The sequence below is a fragment of the Panthera leo genome, chromosome B4, assembly GCF_018350215.1.
Source record: "Panthera leo isolate Ple1 chromosome B4, P.leo_Ple1_pat1.1, whole genome shotgun sequence".
NCBI lineage: Eukaryota > Metazoa > Chordata > Mammalia > Carnivora > Felidae > Panthera > Panthera leo.
This window is the reverse complement of record NC_056685.1, coordinates 6,652,608-6,673,923: the sequence shown is the minus strand read 5'-3', so window position 1 is coordinate 6,673,923 and position 21,316 is coordinate 6,652,608. Positions and strand designations below refer to the sequence as shown.

General features: G+C 45.1%; 1 protein-coding gene across 1 annotated transcript in view; it reads left to right on the top strand.

Moving 5' to 3' along the window:
• The window catches only part of ITIH5 (inter-alpha-trypsin inhibitor heavy chain 5), a 79,539-nt gene that overhangs the window by 7,430 nt on the left and 50,793 nt on the right, over nucleotides 1–21,316 (top strand). Inside the window, 4 exon segments of the mRNA XM_042944819.1 lie at nucleotides 1,794–1,838; nucleotides 14,772–14,935; nucleotides 15,916–16,017; nucleotides 19,731–19,981. Of these exon segments, the coding sequence (XP_042800753.1) occupies nucleotides 1,794–1,838; nucleotides 14,772–14,935; nucleotides 15,916–16,017; nucleotides 19,731–19,981 (562 nt within the window).

Here is a 21,316-nt window from a genome sequence, read left to right as displayed (position 1 = left end):
ACATCATTATTTTCTGTAGCTGTATTCTAATTGATCTGTGTACCATAATATACTTAACCAGACCTCTTTTTAAGACTATTTTAGGCTATTTCTAATTATTAGCAATTGTTTTAAAAGTTGCAAAGAATTTTCTTATTTTTTTTCTGTTATTTGTTTTCTGTCATGGGACTTTTCTGTTAAGTAGGGTTTCTAAATCAAAAAACATGCCTACTGGTGTGAATGTAAAAATGTTGCAGACACTTTGGAAAACAGTTTGGCAATTTCTCGAAAAGTCAAACTTAAATTTACCATATGGCTCAGGCACTCCCCTCCTGGATATCTATGTCCAACACAAAGACTTGCATGTGAATGTTTATGTAAATTTAGCATTATTCACAATAGCCAAAAAGTGGAAATAACCTGAATGTCTATCACCTGGCGAACAGATACACAAAATGTGGTCTATCTATAGAAAGGAATATTATCTGGACACAAAAAAGGAATGAAGTACTGATAAATGCTACAACAGGGATGGCCTCAGGGCACCTGGGTGGCCCAGTCGATTGGGCGTCCAACTTCAACTCAGGTCATGATCTCTTGTGAGTTTGAGCCAGCGTCGGGCTCTGTGTTGACAGCTCAGAGCCTGGAGCCTGCTTTGGATTCTGTGTCTCCCTGTCTGCCCCTCCCCAACTTGTACTCTGTGTGTCTCTCCCTTTCTCTCTTTCAAAAATAAATAAAACATTAAAAAAATTAAAAGAAAACAGGGATGACCTTGAAAAGATGACGCTAAGTGAAAAAAGCCAGTCATAAAAGACTGTGTATCGTATGAGTCCATTCCTGTGAAACGTCCAGAATGGGCAAGCCCACAGGGACCAAGTAGATTAGTGGTTGGGAGGTGACACCTAAGGGGTGCAGGGTTTCTTTTTGGCATAATAAAAATGTTCTAAATTGATGGTGGTGATGGATGTACAACTCTGAATATACTAAAAAAAAAACTAACCCGTACACTTTAAGTGAATGAGTTATATTTGTAAATTACACATTGTAGAGCTGTTAAAAAAAAGATACTCATAAAGTCTAGGCATATTTTTCAAGCTTTTGATCTACATTATCAAATTGTCCTCTAGAAAGGATGATTTATTACTCACAACAGTTGTCGTTAACACTTTATTTAAGCAGTGATTTGCTATGAATGATGTTCAACAAGCAGCTAATAAGACTTTTAAATCAGTCCAGAGTGGCTGATTAATTAATACAATTTTTAATGAGGATTTTATCACCTTCTCATGCCCGTCTTCCACATGTGAGAAAGTATGGTTAAACCAGAAAAAATACAGTAAGAAAATTCAAGGTAAATTCGGTTTTGCTTGCAGAGTTTCCTCAAGTTTTGAGTTGAATAATTGAGCCCATCAGAGTAGAACTGAATACATTTACTCATTGTAATAGACAAAAAGAGCTTTATTTTCAAGCCAGGAATACAGTGAAACAGAGCACAGACATTCTGATGAATTCTTTCTTTTTATCATTTCATAGTTAATTGTTGTAACAGATAGAAGAACTCTCAGGTGAGGAGGTAGTGACATCATGGGTCAAGCAGTCAACCAGGACTCTGGGGGCTGAATTCTAGTTCTGGCCTGGCAGTGACTTAATTAAGGGTCCAATCTTAATTTCAGGGTGAGTAATTAATTAATTTTCAATCTGCTTTTCAGGATGGACGATCCCTTCTGTAGGTTTGGATCGGTTTTAACCCCCCTCAGGTAATTCATTTAAGAATGGCCTCACAAGCCTATTTCATGGCCTTTTTCTTCTTACAGGTTGGATTCAGGGGACCGAGGCAGGTCAGACTGTTGCAGAGGCTGGTACGTATACTCATGGTGCATCTTTGATGTCCGTCCCCTCCTGTTGTGCGTGTTTTGAACCAGGCCCTGGCTCTGCTGGCAGCTTTTCCAAAGCTTGTAAAGTTGCATGTAGAAGAATCCTGACATGGGGGCGCCTGGGTGGCTCAGTCGGTTAAGCGTCCAACTTCAACTCAGGTCACGATCTCGCGGTCCGTGAGTTCGAGCCCCGCGTCGGGCTCTGGGCTGACGGCTCAGAGCCTGGAGCCTGCTTCCGACTCTGTGTCTCCCTCTCTCTCTGCCCCTCCCCCGTTCATGCTCTGTCTCTCTCTGTCTCAAAAATAAATAAACGTTAAAAAAAAAAAAATTAAAAAAAAAAAAAAAAAAAAGAATCCTGACATGAAACAGCGTAGCTTTTACAAGCCTTTCTTTAAGTGAACTTTTCTTTCCGGAAAGAGACCTGATTATTTCAGTAGGGCTCTGAGGACAAAGTTTGGGGTTTCAGAGCCTTTAAAAAAAAGAAACAAAACTTAAATTAACCTATACATTTAATGGCTTTCTTACACAAGAAATAAAGGCTTTGTTGTGAAGTAAACAGCTAAAGCCAAGAAGTCACATTTGTAGGTGGCAGCTTCCTGTGATGGAGCTGAGCACGGCTCTCGGCGCATGTTGGGGCTCTCAAGTTGGAATTTGGGCACGTGATCAGGAACCCTAAGAGCTTACTTGACCCAGACTCGGTTCTTCCTTACCACTGCGGGTGCAGGGCCATATTGGGATGTGGGGACACACCTACCGGCTCTGGGATGTGGATTCTGCAACAGGTCCTCAGTGGGTAGGCATCTGTCCAGGGCCTGTCTACACTTTGGTGCTGTGTGAGTCAGTTCTAGCTTTAGCACGACCGCCGTCACAATCATCCCCATCTTTGCCGGACTGGGGCGTTGTGTTCTTGTTATTCTTTGCTTGGCTTCCTCCCCCTTCCTTCTCCTGATCCTCCCAAGTTTATTAATCTCGTAGTCATTCTTTCATGTTTGTCTCCATGTTTGCGTGATTATGGACAGATAGACGATGAACATAAACATTGTTTATCCAGAATTGTGAGGAGTCTGGATTTTCCCCGGTTTACAAGCCAAGGAGTTAGTTTGGTGCCATTGCATGGATGCTGGCAGAGTACAGGAGACTCCCGGGTCAGAGACAGAGGGCGATCGTTGCTCACAGAGTAGCGGTGTTGTGACAGTCAGAGTCTGTACCGTTCCCGGGCGCAGTTCCCATATGGTCACACGGAGAGGGCCTGACGACACCTACACACGGGAGGAACTCTGCGCTTGGGACCCGGACTCTTTTATGAGGACTAAACCTGCCTGATCTTTGTCCCTCGAGGGGCACGTTCTCTTTATTGTTCTAGATCTTAATCCAGCTTCCCCTTTGCTCTGGGGGGAGATGCCAACTCCCTCTTCCAAATCTGTTCACTGTCCAAACATCCTTGAAAAGACGGTTCAAAACAAACGTAGCTAGTGCCCCTGCTTGAAAAATGTGCAGAAATAGCAGAGACTCATGGAAAATAGCCTCCTAGCGAGACCTGTACACATATTCATTCATTCATGCACACATCCGTGCACACGTTCATTCCAACTAAGAGGGTAAGCGTTTTTTTGAATGCTTACTATCTACCCTGCACCGCTGTAGACACTGGGAATACAGCAATGAACAAGACAGACAAAGGCCCCTGTCTTTCACAGAGCTTGAATTCTAAGGTGGGGTAGAGATAGACGAAAAAAAGACAAAGTGAATAAATAAATGACAAGTGTATGAGTAATGGAGAAGATGACAGGTGCCACTGAGAAAAAGAACGCGCCAGAGAAGACAGGGGAAACATAGACATTTGCAGATAGGAGATTTCTGATCATTGCTTTCAAACAGTGGGATCATATGATGATGGCTAATGGTGACCGAGGGCTAACTGTGTGCCTCCACGTGTCATAACTCAGTCGCTCTTGTCCCGTTCTTTGAGACATTACAGATGACGAAGCAGAGACTCAGAGGGACTGAGTAACTCACCCAAGACCCACGCATTTGGAGAGGTGGGGCAGAGCCGGGATTTGAGGCCCATGTCTGGCATCTGTGTGTGCTCTTACCTAACACAGCACCCCGCCTTCTCAACTACGTCTCTTTTTTTCCCTTTCTTACTCTTCTCAATCCACAGTATTTCGCGTGGCCTAACCGTATCCATTCTTTTCGATGGTGAAAAATATTCCATGTCGTGGGCACACCGTAACTTACGAAGCATTCTGCTCTGGATGAGCTTTAGATTTCTCTCCAGTTTTTTGTCCTTGGAAAAAATGCTGTAAAAAACTTTTTCTTTATTCTGTTATGTGGGTGCTTTTTATTCTATGGCTAGATTTTCAATAGGAGGATTGTTGGATCAAAGTGCATGGGCATTTTACATATCGGTGGATGTCGCTGGACTGCTTTCGAATCCTCGTGCCCTTAGTACTGTCTGTATGAATTCCCTTTCTATCTGCATCGATCAGCACACACATTTCTGCCAGCAGATGTGTGTTACTTTTTGACTTGTCAGTCTCTTAGATATACGCTGTTTGTCTCATTATTCCTTTAGCATTTGCGTGACTACTTGTGAATGTAGACTTTTTTCTGTACATTTATTGGCCATTTAGAGTGGTTCTTTTGTGAAGTGGGGGTGTGTGTATCTTGTAACCATCTTTCTGTTGTGTTTTTTATCCCCTAGTCGTTGGTAGGATGGAGATCTTTCTATGCCAGAGCTACTCTGTCTTCTGAATTGGAAGAATTCCCCCCTAAATGCGTCGTTTGTCGATCAACTTTGTTTATGCTGTGTTTTCCATATAAAAGTTTTCAGTCTGTTAGTAAAAACTAAGTTTATCTTTTTTTAAAATAGCTGAGTTTTCATCCTTGGTTTCCAAGATTTTCTTGACCCTTAGACTTAGAATATTTATGTAATCCCTTGGATTTTCTTAAAAATCTCTTAAGAATTTTAAAAGTCTTAATTTCACATGCATCATGCCTGTTTAAAATGAACTTTGTTTGTACCTCCAGCTGGTCCCAGAATGATCTTTCCAGCGGCCGACTTGGTCCCTCACTCTCTTCTGCAGATGTGTTTGCTGACTCCACATTGTCTATAGGATAAACTCCAGAGACATGTAAGGCCCCGTGTGATCTGGCTGTGGCCTGCCTCTTTGGCCTCAGTTTACCCCATGCGTCTTCTATTTTATGCTCTAGCCATACCACACTAATCTGAAGGTCTGTGAACGTTCCCTGACCAATGAATAGAGTGTGGGTGGCAACAGCTGCTGTTCTCCCATCACTGCCAGCTCCTGAATCACAAGGATTTGCTTGATTTTCTTCTGAATTAATTAGATACCCTTTTTATGACTCCCTCTGGCAACACATACACAGAGAAAAATTATATTTTAAGAAGCAGGGGTATCTTTGTGCCCGCAGATCCGTGGCCCCTAACAGACACTGGCCTGCTTTTCACTGCCATCATTTAACCTCCCAGGGGCAGGACCGTGGCTTGGCATCTTCTTCAGATTTGTAGTTGGGGTTTGTTTTAAGCAGATGTGGTGAGACGCGCAGACCTGGAACTGGTCACCATGAAGGAAGGAGTTTATGCTCCCAGATCCCTAGGGACGGGAGGCCCCGTGATGGTCTCTAGGTATCTGGTACCTGGCCCTGGGGTGACTTGGGGAAAGGGCAGTATCGGCTTGGCGTGGGAAAGCCTGATGAAGGAGGTGGCTGGGTGCGGGCTCTGGACTGGCTGCTTGTGTATCGAAGGTAGGCTCACACAAGGGGAGTTTGCTGTCTCTAGGAATTAGCTTGCCCTGGGAGGGACTTTCTCTCCAGGAGCAAGGCCCCAAATGCCAGAGCATCAGGAAGATAGAAAATACAGTCTGTGCACAGGGAGCATGGTCCTGGGGGTTGTTAACGTCACTCAGGGTTAGTTGTGTGTGTGTCTGTCTCCTTTGTCCCGACTCCAGCCGTCACGGTTTATCTTTTGTTAGGAGGTGCACTTTTTTTTTTTTTCTACATGAAGACGACAGTTGCGTTTTTATGTTTCCTTTCCTCTAAGCATAATGAAATGTTGCTAAGTAGAACCTGTTACCACAAACAGGCAACTGGGAGCTGATGCCGCTCTCTGTTTACAGAGGGATAAAATTGTCTCACCCGGGTGCAAATACGGCCCTCAGGGAGGCGCCTTGTGTGGAAGTCTTCTGCTTCATGCAGTGACAACATGGGCTGGGTTGCTTTTCTCAGAAAGGAGAGACGTGAAGGTTCGGTACAGATCTGTGGACCCAGAATCCACCAGCTGCCCAGCACCAGCCTTCTCCTCTACAAAGTGAGGAGGGGCCGAGTTGCATGACTTCTAAGGTTCTCTGCCATCTCCAGAATCGTTTCTTCTAACGGTCACTGGAGAACTGTTAGACCAGAATAAAACAACAAAAGGTTAATCTGGGAAGAGTCGTGGTTCTGGAAGATGCCATCACCAACATTGCACCGTTACATTTCCAGATGGCATCTTGGGTAATTCAGGACATCCTCTGGGTGGCTTGATTTTAAGTGGCTCACATGAGTCACACACAAGACTTTGGTCCCTCGAGCAGCTCATGAAGACACTCCCTGCCTCCAACTGCTTTTCCAGTAGTTTAGCCTTTGTAAGAAAAATAGTGAAGCTGTTTTGTCACAGGAAGACTTGATTTTGCCTCCTATTTTCCAGTTGACATCCAAATAAATTTGACACCCCAAATAAAATAATGAGTTAAATATAAATATGGAAAACACGTTGGATTTTTAGGAACCGTGCACTGGGAAAAACTGAAACCACTGTTTCACATCCTTCCTTTCATGACACATTTTCATGAAGCTCTGCCATTCCGAGTTCCGTGCTTGGCTTTGGGCTTTCGTTTCCTGACCGTCCAGGATTCTCCTCACACTGTGCCCCCGTTTCTAATTAAACTGCTCTGTTCTTTGTTCCAGGAACGAGCTAAGGTTCATTCCTGCTTCCGTGTCTTTTGTGTTTTCAGAATGTTCCTTTTGTTCTCTTTCACCACATACCAACTCTACGTCCGTTTTAAAACCTTTTCTTACTTTTACAGATCTCACTGATTGTTCTTTCTTCTGAACTCTGGCAGGTCTTCCAGCCAATGAGTAAAATGTATGTCTCTACGTATCTCCCTATGTTTCTTTATGTTTTTTGCACTTTCTTCCTAATGGGATCATAAGTGCCTTGAGAGAAGGAACCGTGTGTAATAAACCTTCTCGGTCCTTCATGGAATTTAATCTATGGTAGTGATTAACAAATTCTAGTTAGTTACCGTTTCTTTTTTTTTGGGGGGGGGATATATATTTTTCTTTAATTGTCAAGATTCAAAAATTCAGTTTCACAAATGTTTTTGAGTTTTACTTTATGCTGAGAGCTGTGGGGAAGAAAACGCAAGCACGAGGACTAAGTCACGGTTCCTGTTCTGCACGTGTGTCCTGTCTAGTTGGGACAGGGGAAGGGGTGAGCAGCCTGGGGGCGGGGGTCGGCCTGCACAAAACAGGTTCCCGTACGTTGTAGACGGAGGGTGCTGTCCGGTGGGGCAAGGGCCACAAGGCGTAACAGTGGGGGCCTCTGTGGGAAAATAGTAACTGGGCAGAAGCAATAAAACTAAAATAGCTTCTTGAAACTTTTCTCAATCTGTCTCTTGGGCCCGTAAACTATGCCTCCTACTTCTGATGTAATATCGTGGAAAATTTCTACCACATCCATAATCTTAATTTGAGGCAAAACAGAAATACCATAATGGTTAGACTTTGTGTTTTGTGAGGTGTCTTCCAATGTCACATTTTCAGTTTCATGAAATGATAATTGACACTACGAATAAGGACAAATCAGCATGACAAATAGTCTCCGGTGTACCAAGTGAAGAAAATTTTAAATTATTTTCGGAACAGTGCTGGGCAAGGATTGTCCGCGGAGGAGCCGGATTTCACGCGGAAAGGCCCGCAGCTCATCTATAACCTTTGTTTCCCCAAGCTGCGCACTTCCTAAGTTCTTTTCCCAACTACGACTCTGCTTTGATGTGCAAGAGTTAAGCGGCGGGGTGCTAATGTTTGGAAAATGCCGGAATGTGAAAGCAGTGCAGAACGGATTCGACTCAATGTTCCGTCTTAAGTGTTTACCACGTAACGGACGGTGAGGGAGGTTCCCAGGTCACTTTTGAATCAGCCGCAAAAACTGATATTTAGTACGTGTCTGGAGTGCTGGGCTGCAGTGGCCATCTGAGGGTGGTGGCTGTGGAAAGCCCCGAATGGCCGGGCTGCCTCTAGGTCCTTTCGCGAAAGAGGCGGGATCGGAAGCCAGGGGCTCCCGGCTCTCGCGCTGGATTGATGGCCTCCTCCCCGTGTGACTCGAGGCAAGGAAACCTCTTTGGCCTACGTTGGTCAGGCGAGGGGGCTGGACTCCTACTCTTTATATTTTGTGTTTATAATTTATACGGTGACTTTCTCCAGTAGGGTTTCAGGGGTGTTGCTAATAGGCACAAGTTCACAAAAGAAAACAAATAAAACGCGTAGCGATCGGGTGCTCAGCTTCTATTGCTGCGTAAAGATCTTCCCCAAACCCAGTGGCTTAAAGCAGCAGTCACTCTGTCGTACTGTTTGTGGGGCAGGCACTGAGGCAGAGCTCAGCCTGATGATTCTGTTGGCCGTGCAATGTCAATGGTGGCCGCTCAGCTGGCAGGTGGGCCGAGCGGGAGGGTTTGTGTCCTCGGCCTCTGGGCCCCTGGGCAGCAGTTGGCCTTGGCTGCTCCTGTCGCCTGAGTGGTCACGCCCGGCCTTTCCGGCGTGACGGGCTCCGTCCGACCCGGTGACTCAGGGCCTCGAGGAGACTTCTGGAACACCTGCGTCCAAGCGGCGAGGCTGCTCTGTGGCCTGGCCTCAGAGTCCCAGAACATCGCTTCTGGTGTGTGTTCTGTAAGTGAAACAAGCCACTAAAACCCAGAATCAAAAGATCAATGAATTAAAACGCACCTCTCAATGGCAAGAAAAGCCAAGAATTTGGGCCGTCGGGAAATCTTTAACATTTTGTTGTTACTGTATTAAAATACACATCACGTAAAATTTAACTTCTAAACCGTTAAAAAGTGGACGGTGCGGCGGTGTGAAGTATATTGACGCATCATACGGCTCCACTGTCCATTTCCAGAACTCTTTTCATTTTGCAGAACCGAAACTCTGTGCCCTTCGCGTAAAACTCCCCGTTCCCCCTCCTCCCAGCCCCTGGAAACTGCCTTCCTCCTTTCTGTCTCGGTGACTTTGGTGGCCGCACGTAATTCATACAAGCGAACCACACAAGATTCGTCCTTCTGCGGCTGATTTATTTCACTGAGCATAGTGCTGTCAGAATTAATCCGTGTTGTAGCGTACGGCAGGATTTCCTTCCTTTTTTTTTTTTGAGTAATACGCCATCGTGTGCATAAAGCACATTTTGTTTCTCTCGCCATCGGCCAGTGCACACTTGGGTTACTTCCACACGTTGGCTGTTGTGAAAAATGGCGCTCTGAACATAGGTGTACAAGTTGTGGCCATTTTTAATCTCGTAGAACAGAGGAGACTAGCGAGCAAAACAGGCTCGGAATAAGGACACTTTTAGTAAAAACACAGCGAACGTGGCTACTCAGGGCCAGTGTCCGTGAGTCAGTAGGCGTGGGGAGCCGGGACTATGGGATTTGGGTCTGATCTAAAGCCACAGCCACTGTTAGTCACGGTCATGGGGGAATGTACATCCAGAGTTGCCCCAGCGTCTGTTCCAAGAGATGTGAGAGTTCTGGATTTTTATGTGAACTTTCCAGTTTTTAAATTTTTTTTTAAGTTTACTCATTTTTGAGAGAGAGAGACAGAGCGTGAGCAGGGGAGGGGCAGAGAGAGAGAGGGAGACACAGAACCTGAAGCGGGCTCCAGGCTCTGAGCTGTCAGCACAGAGTCCGACAGGGGGCTTGAACTCAGGAACAGCAAGATCATGACCTGAGCCAAAGTCAGACGCTCACCCCAGGGAGCCACCCAGGCGCCCCTAATTTTTAAATGTTGTCACCTACGTGAAAAATTTTAAAAGATTGTGCAAGTCAAATAAAAGTGTGGTCTGTATAATTTAAGATTTCTTCCCAAAACACACCAATCAGTAAAGGTATGTAAATGACTGGTATCAGGGCTTTACCTGTTTTAAATAGTGCAGACCAGGGGCGCCTGGGTGGCTCATTCGGTTAAGCATCCGGCTTCGGCTCAGGTCATGATCTCGCGGTCTGTGAGCTCGAGCCCCACGTCAGGCTCCGTGCTGACGGCTCAGAGCCTGGAGCCTGTTTCAGATTCTGTGTCTCCCTGTTTCTCTCTCCTCCCCCGCTCATGCTCTGTCTCTCTCTTCTCAAAAATAAATAAATGTTAAACAATTTTTTTTAAATAGTGCAGACCAGGCATCAGCAAACTTTCACTTAAAGGAGTAGGTAGGAGGGACTTCAGGCTTTGTAAGTAAGGCTGTACTGTGTCACAGATCCGTGACTACGTAACTACTCTACACTGTAGCATGAAAATAGCTCCAGACGGTATGCAGATGAATGGATGTAAAAGAATTTATGTTCAAATAAGACTTTATGTACAAAACCCCTGTGGCCTGCCTGCCTGCCATAGTTTGCTGACCCCCGGTATTGATGAATCAGAGGGCAGGGCCATCTGAAGGCATGAGCATTTCAAACAATCATGAAAAATGATTATAAAGGGTTGATGGATAGAATAGGGGCTGGCTAATTAAAATATAGTGCATCTCGGGGTGCCTGAGTGGCTCAGTCAGTTAAGCGTTCAACCCTTGATTTTGGCTCAGGTTGTGATCTCATGATTCGTGAGATTGAGCCCCGCATCAGGCTCTGTGCTGACAGTGTGGAGCCTGCTTGGGATTCTCTCTCTCTGTCCCTCCCTCACTCATGTGTGTACTGTCTCTCTCTCAAATAAATTTAAGAATAAAATAAAATATAGTGCATCTGTAAAAAAGAAAATACCGTGCAACTATTAAAAGAATGAGGGTGATCGTTCTGGACGGTGGCAGATTGCATTTTTCAGATAGTGGCACTTTGAGACTCCACTCCTCCCATTGAGATTGGGTCTGGGCTCTCTCCCTTTCAAATGGAACATACCTTGGTGACTCCTTTGCCCAGTAGAGTATGGTGGAAACGATGCCACGTGACTTTCAGGGTGAGGGCAAAGGAGGGGATGTCGCTTCCACCTTGATGTTGGGAAATGCGCACTCGTGAAGCCTCTAGCTACCATGCCATCAGCCTGACTGACGTGTGAGGTGCTCTGAACTTGATCACGTGGAAGGATCGCATAGAGGGGCCCTGGGACGACACGAGACAGATGCCTTTCGGCCCCGAGCTGCTTCAGGGGCCCGTTGTTTCGGCCCCAGCCACCTTCTGACTGCCCCCGCCCCCACTGGCCAAGCCTTTCTAGAATTCTGACCACGGAAACCACAGGAGAAAATGCCACGGTTGCTGTTAAACCACTAAGTTTTAGAGTGGTCGGATATGCAGCGTTAGATAATTGGAACATGCACAGACACAGAAAGGTGAATACACCGTATCATTAAGTGAAATTAAAGCAAATCAATGCAGCATGTGTTTATGGAAGGATACACCAAGAAACTGTTAATCTACGTATTGCTTCTGGGGAACAGAACTGTAGATCCAGGGTGGGAGGGAGACCATTGTGTTTCCTTTTATTTTCTGTGTAATTTGAAGTTTTTACCATGTACAGATGTTACTTGATACTTTTTTAAAAACTAGTTTACATGTTTTTTAATGTTGAAATTTTTTGTCAACTTTTTAAAAAAGTATTTATTTGAGGGAGAGAGAGATAGAGTGGGGCAGGGGCAGAGAGAGAGAGAGAGAGAGAGAATCTCAAGCAGCCTCTATGTCATCAGTGCAGAGCCCAGTGTGGGGCTTGAACTCATGAACCGTGAGATCATGACCTGAGCTGAAACCAGGAGTGGGACGCTCAACCGCCTGAGCCACCCAGGTGCCCCAAGAGACTAAATTTTCATGAAGACTATTTACAATCAAGTATTTTTAAGTTCAGGAATGGTTTCCTAAAACCCAGTGTTTTATTCCTTACTTTATTATTTTTTTTTTTGAGTATCACCATTATTTTTCAAGATTTTTTTAAATGTTTATTTATTTTTGAAAGAGAGCGCAGTGGGGGAGAAGCAGAGAGAGAGGGGACAGAGGATCTGAGGCGGGCTGTGTGCCGACAGCTGAGAGCCCAGTGCGGGGCTGGAACCTACGAACCCTGACATCATGATCTGAGCCACAGGCAGACGCTTAACCCAGTGAGCCACCCACGTGTCCCTGTTCCTCAAGTTAGCTTTGCCTCAGATTCTTGGATCTCAGAGGTGAGTGTAATTTTAGTGACTTATTCAGGCCCTCTTATAGACGAGGAGATATATGAAGAGGTCCACTTCTTCCTATTACTTTAAAACAGTGGTTTCGGACTCGACCATCAGACCACGTGGAAGGCTTGTCAAAATACAGGTTTCTGGCTCCGTCCCCTGTGTTTCTGATTCTGCACGTTCGGGACGGGGTTTGAGATTCTGCATTTTTAATCAGTGTCCAGGGGATGCTAATGGTGGTGGTTCTGGGACCACACTTTGAGAACCACTGCCGTGATGTCATTCCTTCTCAGACCAGGTCGGAGAACTTCTCTTCCTCTTGCAGGGGAAGAATGTTTCAAGTATGTTTAGAGTTCTTTCTCGACCCGATGATCACTTCACTGAACCTATACGTTTATCTTTTTCTGCTTTTCTAAGACAGCTACCCGCTCTTGTAACATCTTTCCTGCACCTCGTGCCGTTTGTTTTGACCCTTTTATGTCACCGGACCCGAAGTTCAGCCACAAGGACGAATAAACCCTTGACCTCTGCACCCAGTAGTCACCCATTCTGGCCGGGCCCCTGTGTGGCTCTGTTCCATGCAGCACCCCTCTCGTGGGTGTTCATGGGTGTTCTCAAATGTGCTTTGTTTCAGAGTGCAAAGTCTTACCTCTCTAACATATCATATGGAGCATCTCTCCAGCTTTGGATGGTTTGCTGTGAAGGGCACGCCCTTTAAATACGTTTAAACAGAACAACACTCTGAAACTCTTTTGAAATGGGGTTAAAGATTATCTTTGTCTCTCCCGGGGCAATATGCTTTGATATCAGCAGGCCATCATCTTGTATTTATTTTGAAAACTAGCTCAGCGCTGGAAAGCAATTGAGAGAGCAGAGGAAGGTTGAAGTACACATCGACTGGGCAGGACGATGCCGGTAGGGGAAAGTAGGATCCTAGCAGAGTAACCTGGCTCCATTCAGCATTTATTGACAGCCCGCTGCATACTGAGGGCCGTGCTGGGGTTTGAGCACACAGAGATAGAAAGACCCATCCAGAGAGGCAGCCTCGCATCATGGTGGTGCCTGAAGCAGGCGGGGTGGAGTTCAAGTCTCATTTCCATTAATGCCCGGTGAGCCAGAGAGTCGACTCACAGGCTGGACTTCCTCTCACGTATGAAATGGGAATAAAAAACGCCTACTTCGCATGTGTGTCCAAGCCTATCATGAGACGATGTCTTGTCTTGGTCCGCTTGGACTGCCATTACAAAATACCATCGACTGGTGTTAAACAACAGAAATTTATTTTCTCGCTGTTCTGGAGGCTGGAAAGTCTAAGATGGGTATCTGTCAGGGTTCATTTCCTGGGGAGGACTCTCTTCCTCGCTCGTAGGCGGCCACGTTCTCATTCACACAGTCTTTTCTCGGTGTACGCGTGGAGAGTGAGAGCGGGCCCTCCCGTGGCTAGCGCCATCGTGAAGGTCCTCGTGACCTCATCTAACCAAATCACACCCAAAGGCCACATCCCCAAGTACCATCATATTGGGGGGTAGGGCTTCACCACATGAATCTGCAGGGTGGGGGGTGGTTGGGGGGACTCAAACACGGAGTCCATAACATGCCTGGGAGTTGCTCAGCCAGTTCTTGGAGTTAGAGAACCACTCTGCCACCGGCGACTTTCCCCGTTCATGTGTCCTTACCTCTTCAGCTCCAGCTGTGGTCTGATGGAGTGCTGCTGGGAAGGCTAGAAATACACCGCCAAGTTTAACCAGCTTTTCGATCTCCGTGTAGCGAGCGCTCTCGTCAGAGACTTTGGGGACACATTTAATTAGCCTACACTTTCCTTTTTCTGGGTTCTCATTCCCCCAATACTGTCTTGAGCTCGGTATCGATTCCCACTTTGCAGTCGTGTGATTGTCGTCTCAGGAGGAAAGCAGGATATTGAATTTAACTTGAAAATTTGAGAATTTTTTTAGGTAGCCTCTGATGTTTTCATGATCCTGTCAATGTGATCTAAAAGTGGATAACAGTATCTACTTCATTTCTGAAATTCCACTACTTTTGGACTAGTTAAGCCATGTATATTCTCTGTTAAATTGGAAATCCTGTGTTCACTTCTGTTTTTTTTTTTTTTAACATTTATTTATTATTGAAAGACAGAGAGAGTCAGAGCGTGAGCAGGGGAGGGGCAGAAGGAGAGGGAGACACAGAATCCGAAGCAGGCTCCAGGCTCCGAGCTGTCAGCCCAGAGCCCGACGCGGGGCTCGAACTCAGGGACCGCGAGATCGTGACCTGAGCCGAAGTCGGACGCTTAACCGACTGAACCACCCAGGCGCCCCGTGTTCACTTCTTAAAGTTAGGTTAAAAGCGTGCTTCCGTGTCACCAACTGGTTGTTCAACCACGGTTACTTTGTGAGTGGGAAAGTCAGGACAAGACAAGGAAAGGAGAAGGGACTCACACGCCACAGCCTCCCCAATTGGAGAGTATTTCTCGCACTTTCACACGGCACCGAAAGCACTGCGTGTTTCCCTTCCAACAGAAAACCAAGCCCTTAATGACAGAATTCTCGGTGAAGTCCACCATCATTTCCCGTTATGCCTTCACTACGGTCTCCTGTAGAATGCTGAATAGAGCTTCTGAGGACCAGGAGATTGAGTTTCAGATGCAGGTTCCGGCTGCGGCGTTCATCACCAACTTCACTATGTAAGCGATACTCTGATCGGAGACCCTGAGATGGAGGGGTGTGTGTGTGTGTGTGTGTGTGTGTGTGTGTGTGTTGGTGGCGGTGGCAGGGTGAGTCTGCCAGGATGTGGGGTCCACAGCCTTCTGGCGTGAGAATTTATCCCAGCAGATGTATATGGCTCAGAAGGTTGACTCCCTCCTCTCTCTCCTTCCCTACCTTCGTTCTCCCCTTTTTCTCTCTCTGCCACCCTTTCTTCCCCTTTCCCTCCTTCCCATGATCCCTTTTTTCATTCTGTTCCTGTCATCTTCCCTGCTTCCATTCCCCATTCCTCTGTCTTTCTCTCCTTCCCTCCAACAAATGGGTGCCCACTCTGGGCCAGGAACTCTTCAAAGTGATCAGTATATTTCTGAGAAAAAGGCAGTGTTGTTCGGCTGCAGAAATTGCCTTGGGAGAGATAATAAGTAAGGAAACCAATCAGTGGATGAGACAATTTTAGACCGTAGCGAGTGCTTAGGGATGGCAGGAAGGACCGAGAGGGGCTTGTCTAGGCAGGGAGAAATCAGGGAGGTGGCCTACAAGAGGCGATGTTTAAGTTGAGATCTGAACAATGAGGCAGTGTGAACCCTATGATATGTGACGTAAACCGTATTTCTTCTTTTCTTCTGAGCTAAGGGGTAAAGACATACAAAGTAGAGTAGGTTTGGGGGTTTAATTTGGGGCCTGGGTAAGATTCAGGCTGGTGAATCTTCGTGGAACTTGGTCTGATGTCCTCCTGGAGAATCCCAGAGGCACCATGGGTCAGACCTGCCTATTTGGACCTTGGAAATTGCCCCAGAATGAAATGAATGATTCAAGGTAGTGCCCTGGCCTGGAATGCGTTCTTTCTGCATATCTGAGAGTCACATAAAAATATTTTCTGGGGATGTCATGGTTATGAGATCCATGTTTGAATTTGCCTTGGAACTGGAGGCCGGTAGCAGGGCTGTCTCTTGTGTTTCAGGCTCATCGGAGACAAGGTGTATCAGGGAGAAATCAGAGAGAGAGAAAAGAAAACTGGTGATAAAGTCAAAGAGAGAAGGAATAAAACCTCAGAAGACGACGGGTAAGTGCCGCTTAAAAAATCCATTTCAGCAAGGGGCCACATCTTCTCCTCCTTTGCCTGCCCATCTTGTCCCTTCCCTTCCTTCAGTACTTACCTGCTTTTTATTTTTATCATAAATAGTTAAATATATATAGCTAACAACATAGCAGAAAAGGGGTTTATAATAAAAAGGAACATTTTACCACCACTGCTCTCCAGGTCTCATTTTCTAGAAACATCCACGTCTAATACTTCTGTAGTTTCTTTGTAGTGACCTCCCTAACTCTAAAACTTACGGTAGTCTTGTTTTTTAAAGATTTCTGTTTTTTAAAAAAATTCAAGTTAGTTAACATCCAGCGTAGTCTTGGCTTCAGGAGTAAAACCCAGCGACTCATCTCTTACATAGGACACCCAGTGCTCATCCCAATAAGTGTCCTCCTTAATGCCCATCCCCCCCACCCACCACCCCTCCATCAATCCTCAGTTCTCTGTGTTGGAGAGTCTCTTCTGGTTTGTCTCCCTCTCTGTTTTTATCTTATTTTTCCTCCCCTTCCCATATGTTCACCTGTTTTATTTCTCAAATCCTACATATGAGTGAAGTCGTATGATCTGTCTTTCTCTGACTGACTTATTTCACTTAGCATAATACCCTCTAATTCCATCCACATTGTTGCAAATGGAACGATTTCATTGTTTTTCATCGCTGAGTAGTATTCCACTGTGTGTGTGTGTGTGTGTGTGTGTGTGTGTGTGTGTGTAATATATATATACCACATCTTCTTTGTCCGTTTGTCAATCAGTGGACATTTGGGCTCTTTCCATAATTTGGCTGTTGTTGATAGCACTGCTATAAACATTGGTGTATACGTGTCCCTTTGAATCAGCATTTTTGTATCCTTTGGATAAATAGCTACGAGTGCAGTTGCTGGGTCATAGGGTAGTTCGATTTTTAATTTTTTGCGGAACCTCCATACCGTTTTCCAAAGTGGCTGCACCAGTTTGCATTCCCCCCAACAGTACAACAGGGTTCCCCTTTCTCCGCATCCTCGCCAACATCTGTTGTTGCCTGAGTTGTTCATGTTGGCCATTCTGACAGGTGTGAGGTGGTATCTCATTGTGGTTTTGACCGGTATTTCCCTGATGATGAGCGATGTTAAAAATGAGACCTCATCTGTTGATTTTCTGCTCTGAAGGAGTGTGGCGTATGTACAACACGGCCATCCTCCCTCTGTGGGCCACATATTTAGATTCTTTTCTTCCCTCTTCTTCCATCAGTGTAAGCAGTGTTACACCATCCTAGACTAGCCTTACACTATCTTCAGTGATAATAGTCCCTGTCCTTCAGTGAAACCATACCTTTTCTTTCCCATTTCCAGTGTCCACCTTTTTCTACCTGATCATTTACTTTTGCACTGTTAGTGTTACCAACATGTAAATTCTGATCTTTAATGAAATTTGTTTTCTTTGTTTGGTCTATAACTTGAATCTAACCACTGAAAGCCAATAACTAGCATTTGATTTTTAATGATTACGTAAATGGCATTAACTGCAGAGCCTCTGGGTATACTCAGATTCTGGTTCCCTCTCTACCAGCCTGTTTGACGAAAAGTGATCTGTTCCCTTTGAAGAAAACTGATCTCGGTATCTAGATAAGTTGGTGTAAACACGTGAACCTGTTTTTGTTCGTTAATAAAAAGACGTAGTTTTGAGAAAGCTTGATCTCTAAAATCATAGACTGTCAGAAACATTGGTGCTGGAAGTCCTACTAGCGAGAACGGAACATCTCACTCTTGCCTGGAAGATGTGAATCATGGGTTTACTTTGATACAAAAAGCAGCTGAGGTATAAGCTTCAGATAAGGCATTGTTAGACACAAAAGTCCACGTTTATCTTAGCTTTATAGTTCCTAAAGACAGAGAACCTCAAGTTTGCTTCTTAGTCCAGTCTGGTATTAACCACTTTACACACAGCCTGCTATTCTTTAAGCCTCCAAATGCTCCAAACACTATCTACACTCCCCTTTCCCCCCCAATCTTACAGTATTGCCCTGTGTCCTCCTTTGGCAAAATTCTCCATGATGCCTTTGATATATAGTCTCCCTTACTGCAGCAGTTTATTAAAACCTAGTTTTGTTGGACTGTAGGTGGGTCCCACGTGGTCTTTATCAGAAGAATTTTATGGGAAATATCTTCTGTTACCATTCATAAATTGTTCATAATCATGCCACAGTTTAGTTGGATCACAACATATGCATTTTTGTTTTTCCTGGAGTTTTTAATTGTCTTTCTTTTTCTTATGAGGTACAACTCAATTTTGTCACTATTAACATCTAGCAAGACACATAAGTCATTTGAAATGGTGACTAAATGAACAGCCGTGACAAGCGATGACATCCACGTTATTGCCAACAGCATTTGGAAGGCATCGCGGATTGGGAGGCACATCTTGATTTCAGAGCTGTCAGTCGTGGAGGAATGGTGTTTCCAGGTCCAAGGAATACTGTCATTGCTTTGAAGCCTTGTGGGCAATGTTTGCCCTGGGATTTCTTTTCATTTTCTTCTGGGTTGGTCTTATTTCTCCTGGTCTTCCATGTCTTCCTCTTTCTTTTTCACTTTTACTTTGCTGGAGTATATTCTGAAATAACTTCCTCAGGATGGGTGTGTGAGAGACAAACTTTCTGAGACCTTGATTAACATTTTGACTGTATATGGAATTGAAGATTCAGAATACTTCATCATGCCAGCATCTAATAACAATCAGCATTGCTGGTGATGCATCTAATGTGCTCTAATACCTGATTCCTTTTCTGTGTCTTCTCTACTGGATGTTTGGAGATTTTACGGTAATGGGCTTAGGCGTCAGTCTTTCTTCAGCCATTCTTCCCAACTGTCAGTGAAGCTTTTCCATCTTAGTATGTATGTCCATTTTTAGTTCTGGGAAAGAGAAGTGTAGGAAGCCTGTCACCTTAGTCACTCATTCACACATGGATTTGGAGGTCTCCTTCCCGTATTTGGCCCCCTTCTCACTCCCAGTTTGTGCTGTGGCAGAGCCTGCCATCTCTCTGACATTCTGGATGGTTTGCATCTTGGTCCTTTGCTGCAGCCTCTTCCCACGTAGACTGAGCTGTAGAGTTCTCGTTCTGCTCGATTTCCCACCTTCCAGAAATGTTTGAAGTGTTGTACCCTCTAATGGTTGCCCCTGCCACTCTTATTCCTTTGGTTTAATCTGATCCCTTTTATGGTCAGTCTGCCATTTTGAATCAGAGAACCTTCACTGCAAGCACTGAAAACATTTGGAACGGTTTGTATTTTTATATGCTTTGTAATCCCTTACTCCTTACCCTTACCCCTGGCCACATCCACCAAACTTTACCAAGTGTAAAAACCTAATCTATTAGGCATTTTAAAGTCACATCAGATGTCAGGCTTGTTTGGCCATTCCTGTAAAGAGAAGGATGCAGTTCACATCTTGACCCCAAAGCTGTGTTTTCCAGCAGGCCACCTATTTCAAAATGCCCTTGCCTGTCTGCCCCTTGGGCGTGACTTGGGGAGAGGTAAGGACATTCAGCAGTCTGGAATTCTGTCTCTTTAGTATTCCTTGATCTAGTTCAGGCCTTTGGCTTCCCCTCCCAAAACTAACGTGTCGTTTTTCTTCCCAAGGACTCTCTTGGGACAGCGGCCAGTGCCCTGAAGGGACTTGAGGGAAACAGGTTTTCCTTTTTCTCTTTCTAACAGGGAAAAGGGGACTGAAACGTTCAGAGCCTCTGTCGTGATCCCCAGCAAGGACAAAGCTGCCTTCCTCCTCAGTTACGAAGAACTCTTGCAGAGGCGGCTAGGGAAGTATGAGCACGTTATTAGCGTGCGGCCCCAGCAGCTGGTGGGGAGGCTGACGGTGGAAGTGAATGTTCTGGAGAGGTCCGGCATCACATCGCTGGAGGTGCTGCGGTTACAGCACAGTAGGCAGAAGGGCAGCGTGAGGGGGGAAGGTGAGTGCGGTTGCCGGATCTTCGGTGCTGGCTTGGGGCGGGTGTTGGCTTTGCAGAAGCCTATAAAACAGCTCCCCTTCAACAAAGGCTCTGAGAGTTTGTGGGAATCTGAAAGACGACAGCGAAGCAAAGGCAATGCCCTGTACGGGTTTTTTAATTTATTTGTTTTGGGAGAAAGAGAGAGCGTGTGTGCAAGCAGGGGAGGGTCAGAGAGAGAGGGAGAGAAAAAAATCCCAAGTAGACTCTGTGCTGTCAGTGCAGAGCCCGATCACAAAATCGTGACCTGAGTCCAAATCAGGAGTCGGACACTTAATCAGTTGAGCCACCCAGGCGCCCCCTTGTAGAGTTGTTTTGTTTTTTTTTTTCCTAAACCAGGGTTCTATCAGGAGACTTAAAGAAGTTTAAATCATTTGATACAGTAATCCTCACTTCTGGACATCTAACCCAAGTGAAGCATCTAAAATATTGGGGATGTTACATGCATAACCCTGTTTATTTTCCTTATTTTTTTAACATTTATTTATTTTTGAGAGAGAGACAGAGTGAGTGGGGGAGGGGCAGACAGAGAGGGAGACACAGAATCCAAAACAGGCTCCAGGCTCTGAGCTGTCAGCACAGAGCCCGACGTGGGGTTTGAACCCACGAACCGTGAGATCATGACCTGAGCTGAAGTCAGTCGCTTAACTGATGAGCCACCCAGGTGTCCCTTTGCATAACCCTATTTGATAACATTTGTAGTAGCAAAAATGTTCTATCATCCTAAATATTCAACCATACAAACGTGATTAGTAAAATATGGTTATGAAAACAATTCAGCATGTGATTGGGGGGAAAAAGACGCATTTGTACACATTCTATAATGTTAAATGAGGGACGCCTGGGTAGTTCAGTCAGCTGAGTGTCCAACTTTGGCTCAGGTCATGGTCTCACAGTTTGTGGGTTCGAGCCCCACATCAGTCTCTGTGCTGACAGCTCAGAGCCTGGAGCCTGCTTCAGATTCTGTGTCTCCCTCTCTCTGCTCCTCCCCAGCTCATGCTTTCTGTCTCTCAAAAATAAACATTAATTAAAATTAATTTTTAACTAATTATAATTTAAAAATTATGTTAAATGTGAAGTGGACAAAAGGCTAGAAAGTTATATAAAGTAATCATTTTATACTAGAGGATGAGGGATTCCATGGTTATTTTTCTAAAAATCCATTTTTGAAACATTAAACATATAACACTAACATAAACGTTTCAACAACGTGTGAGATTCTTTCTAAAATTAAGTAGTGGAAACTCTGTATACATTTGATTGAGGGCATGGGCATTTTGGTTCATAACCTGGACTTCT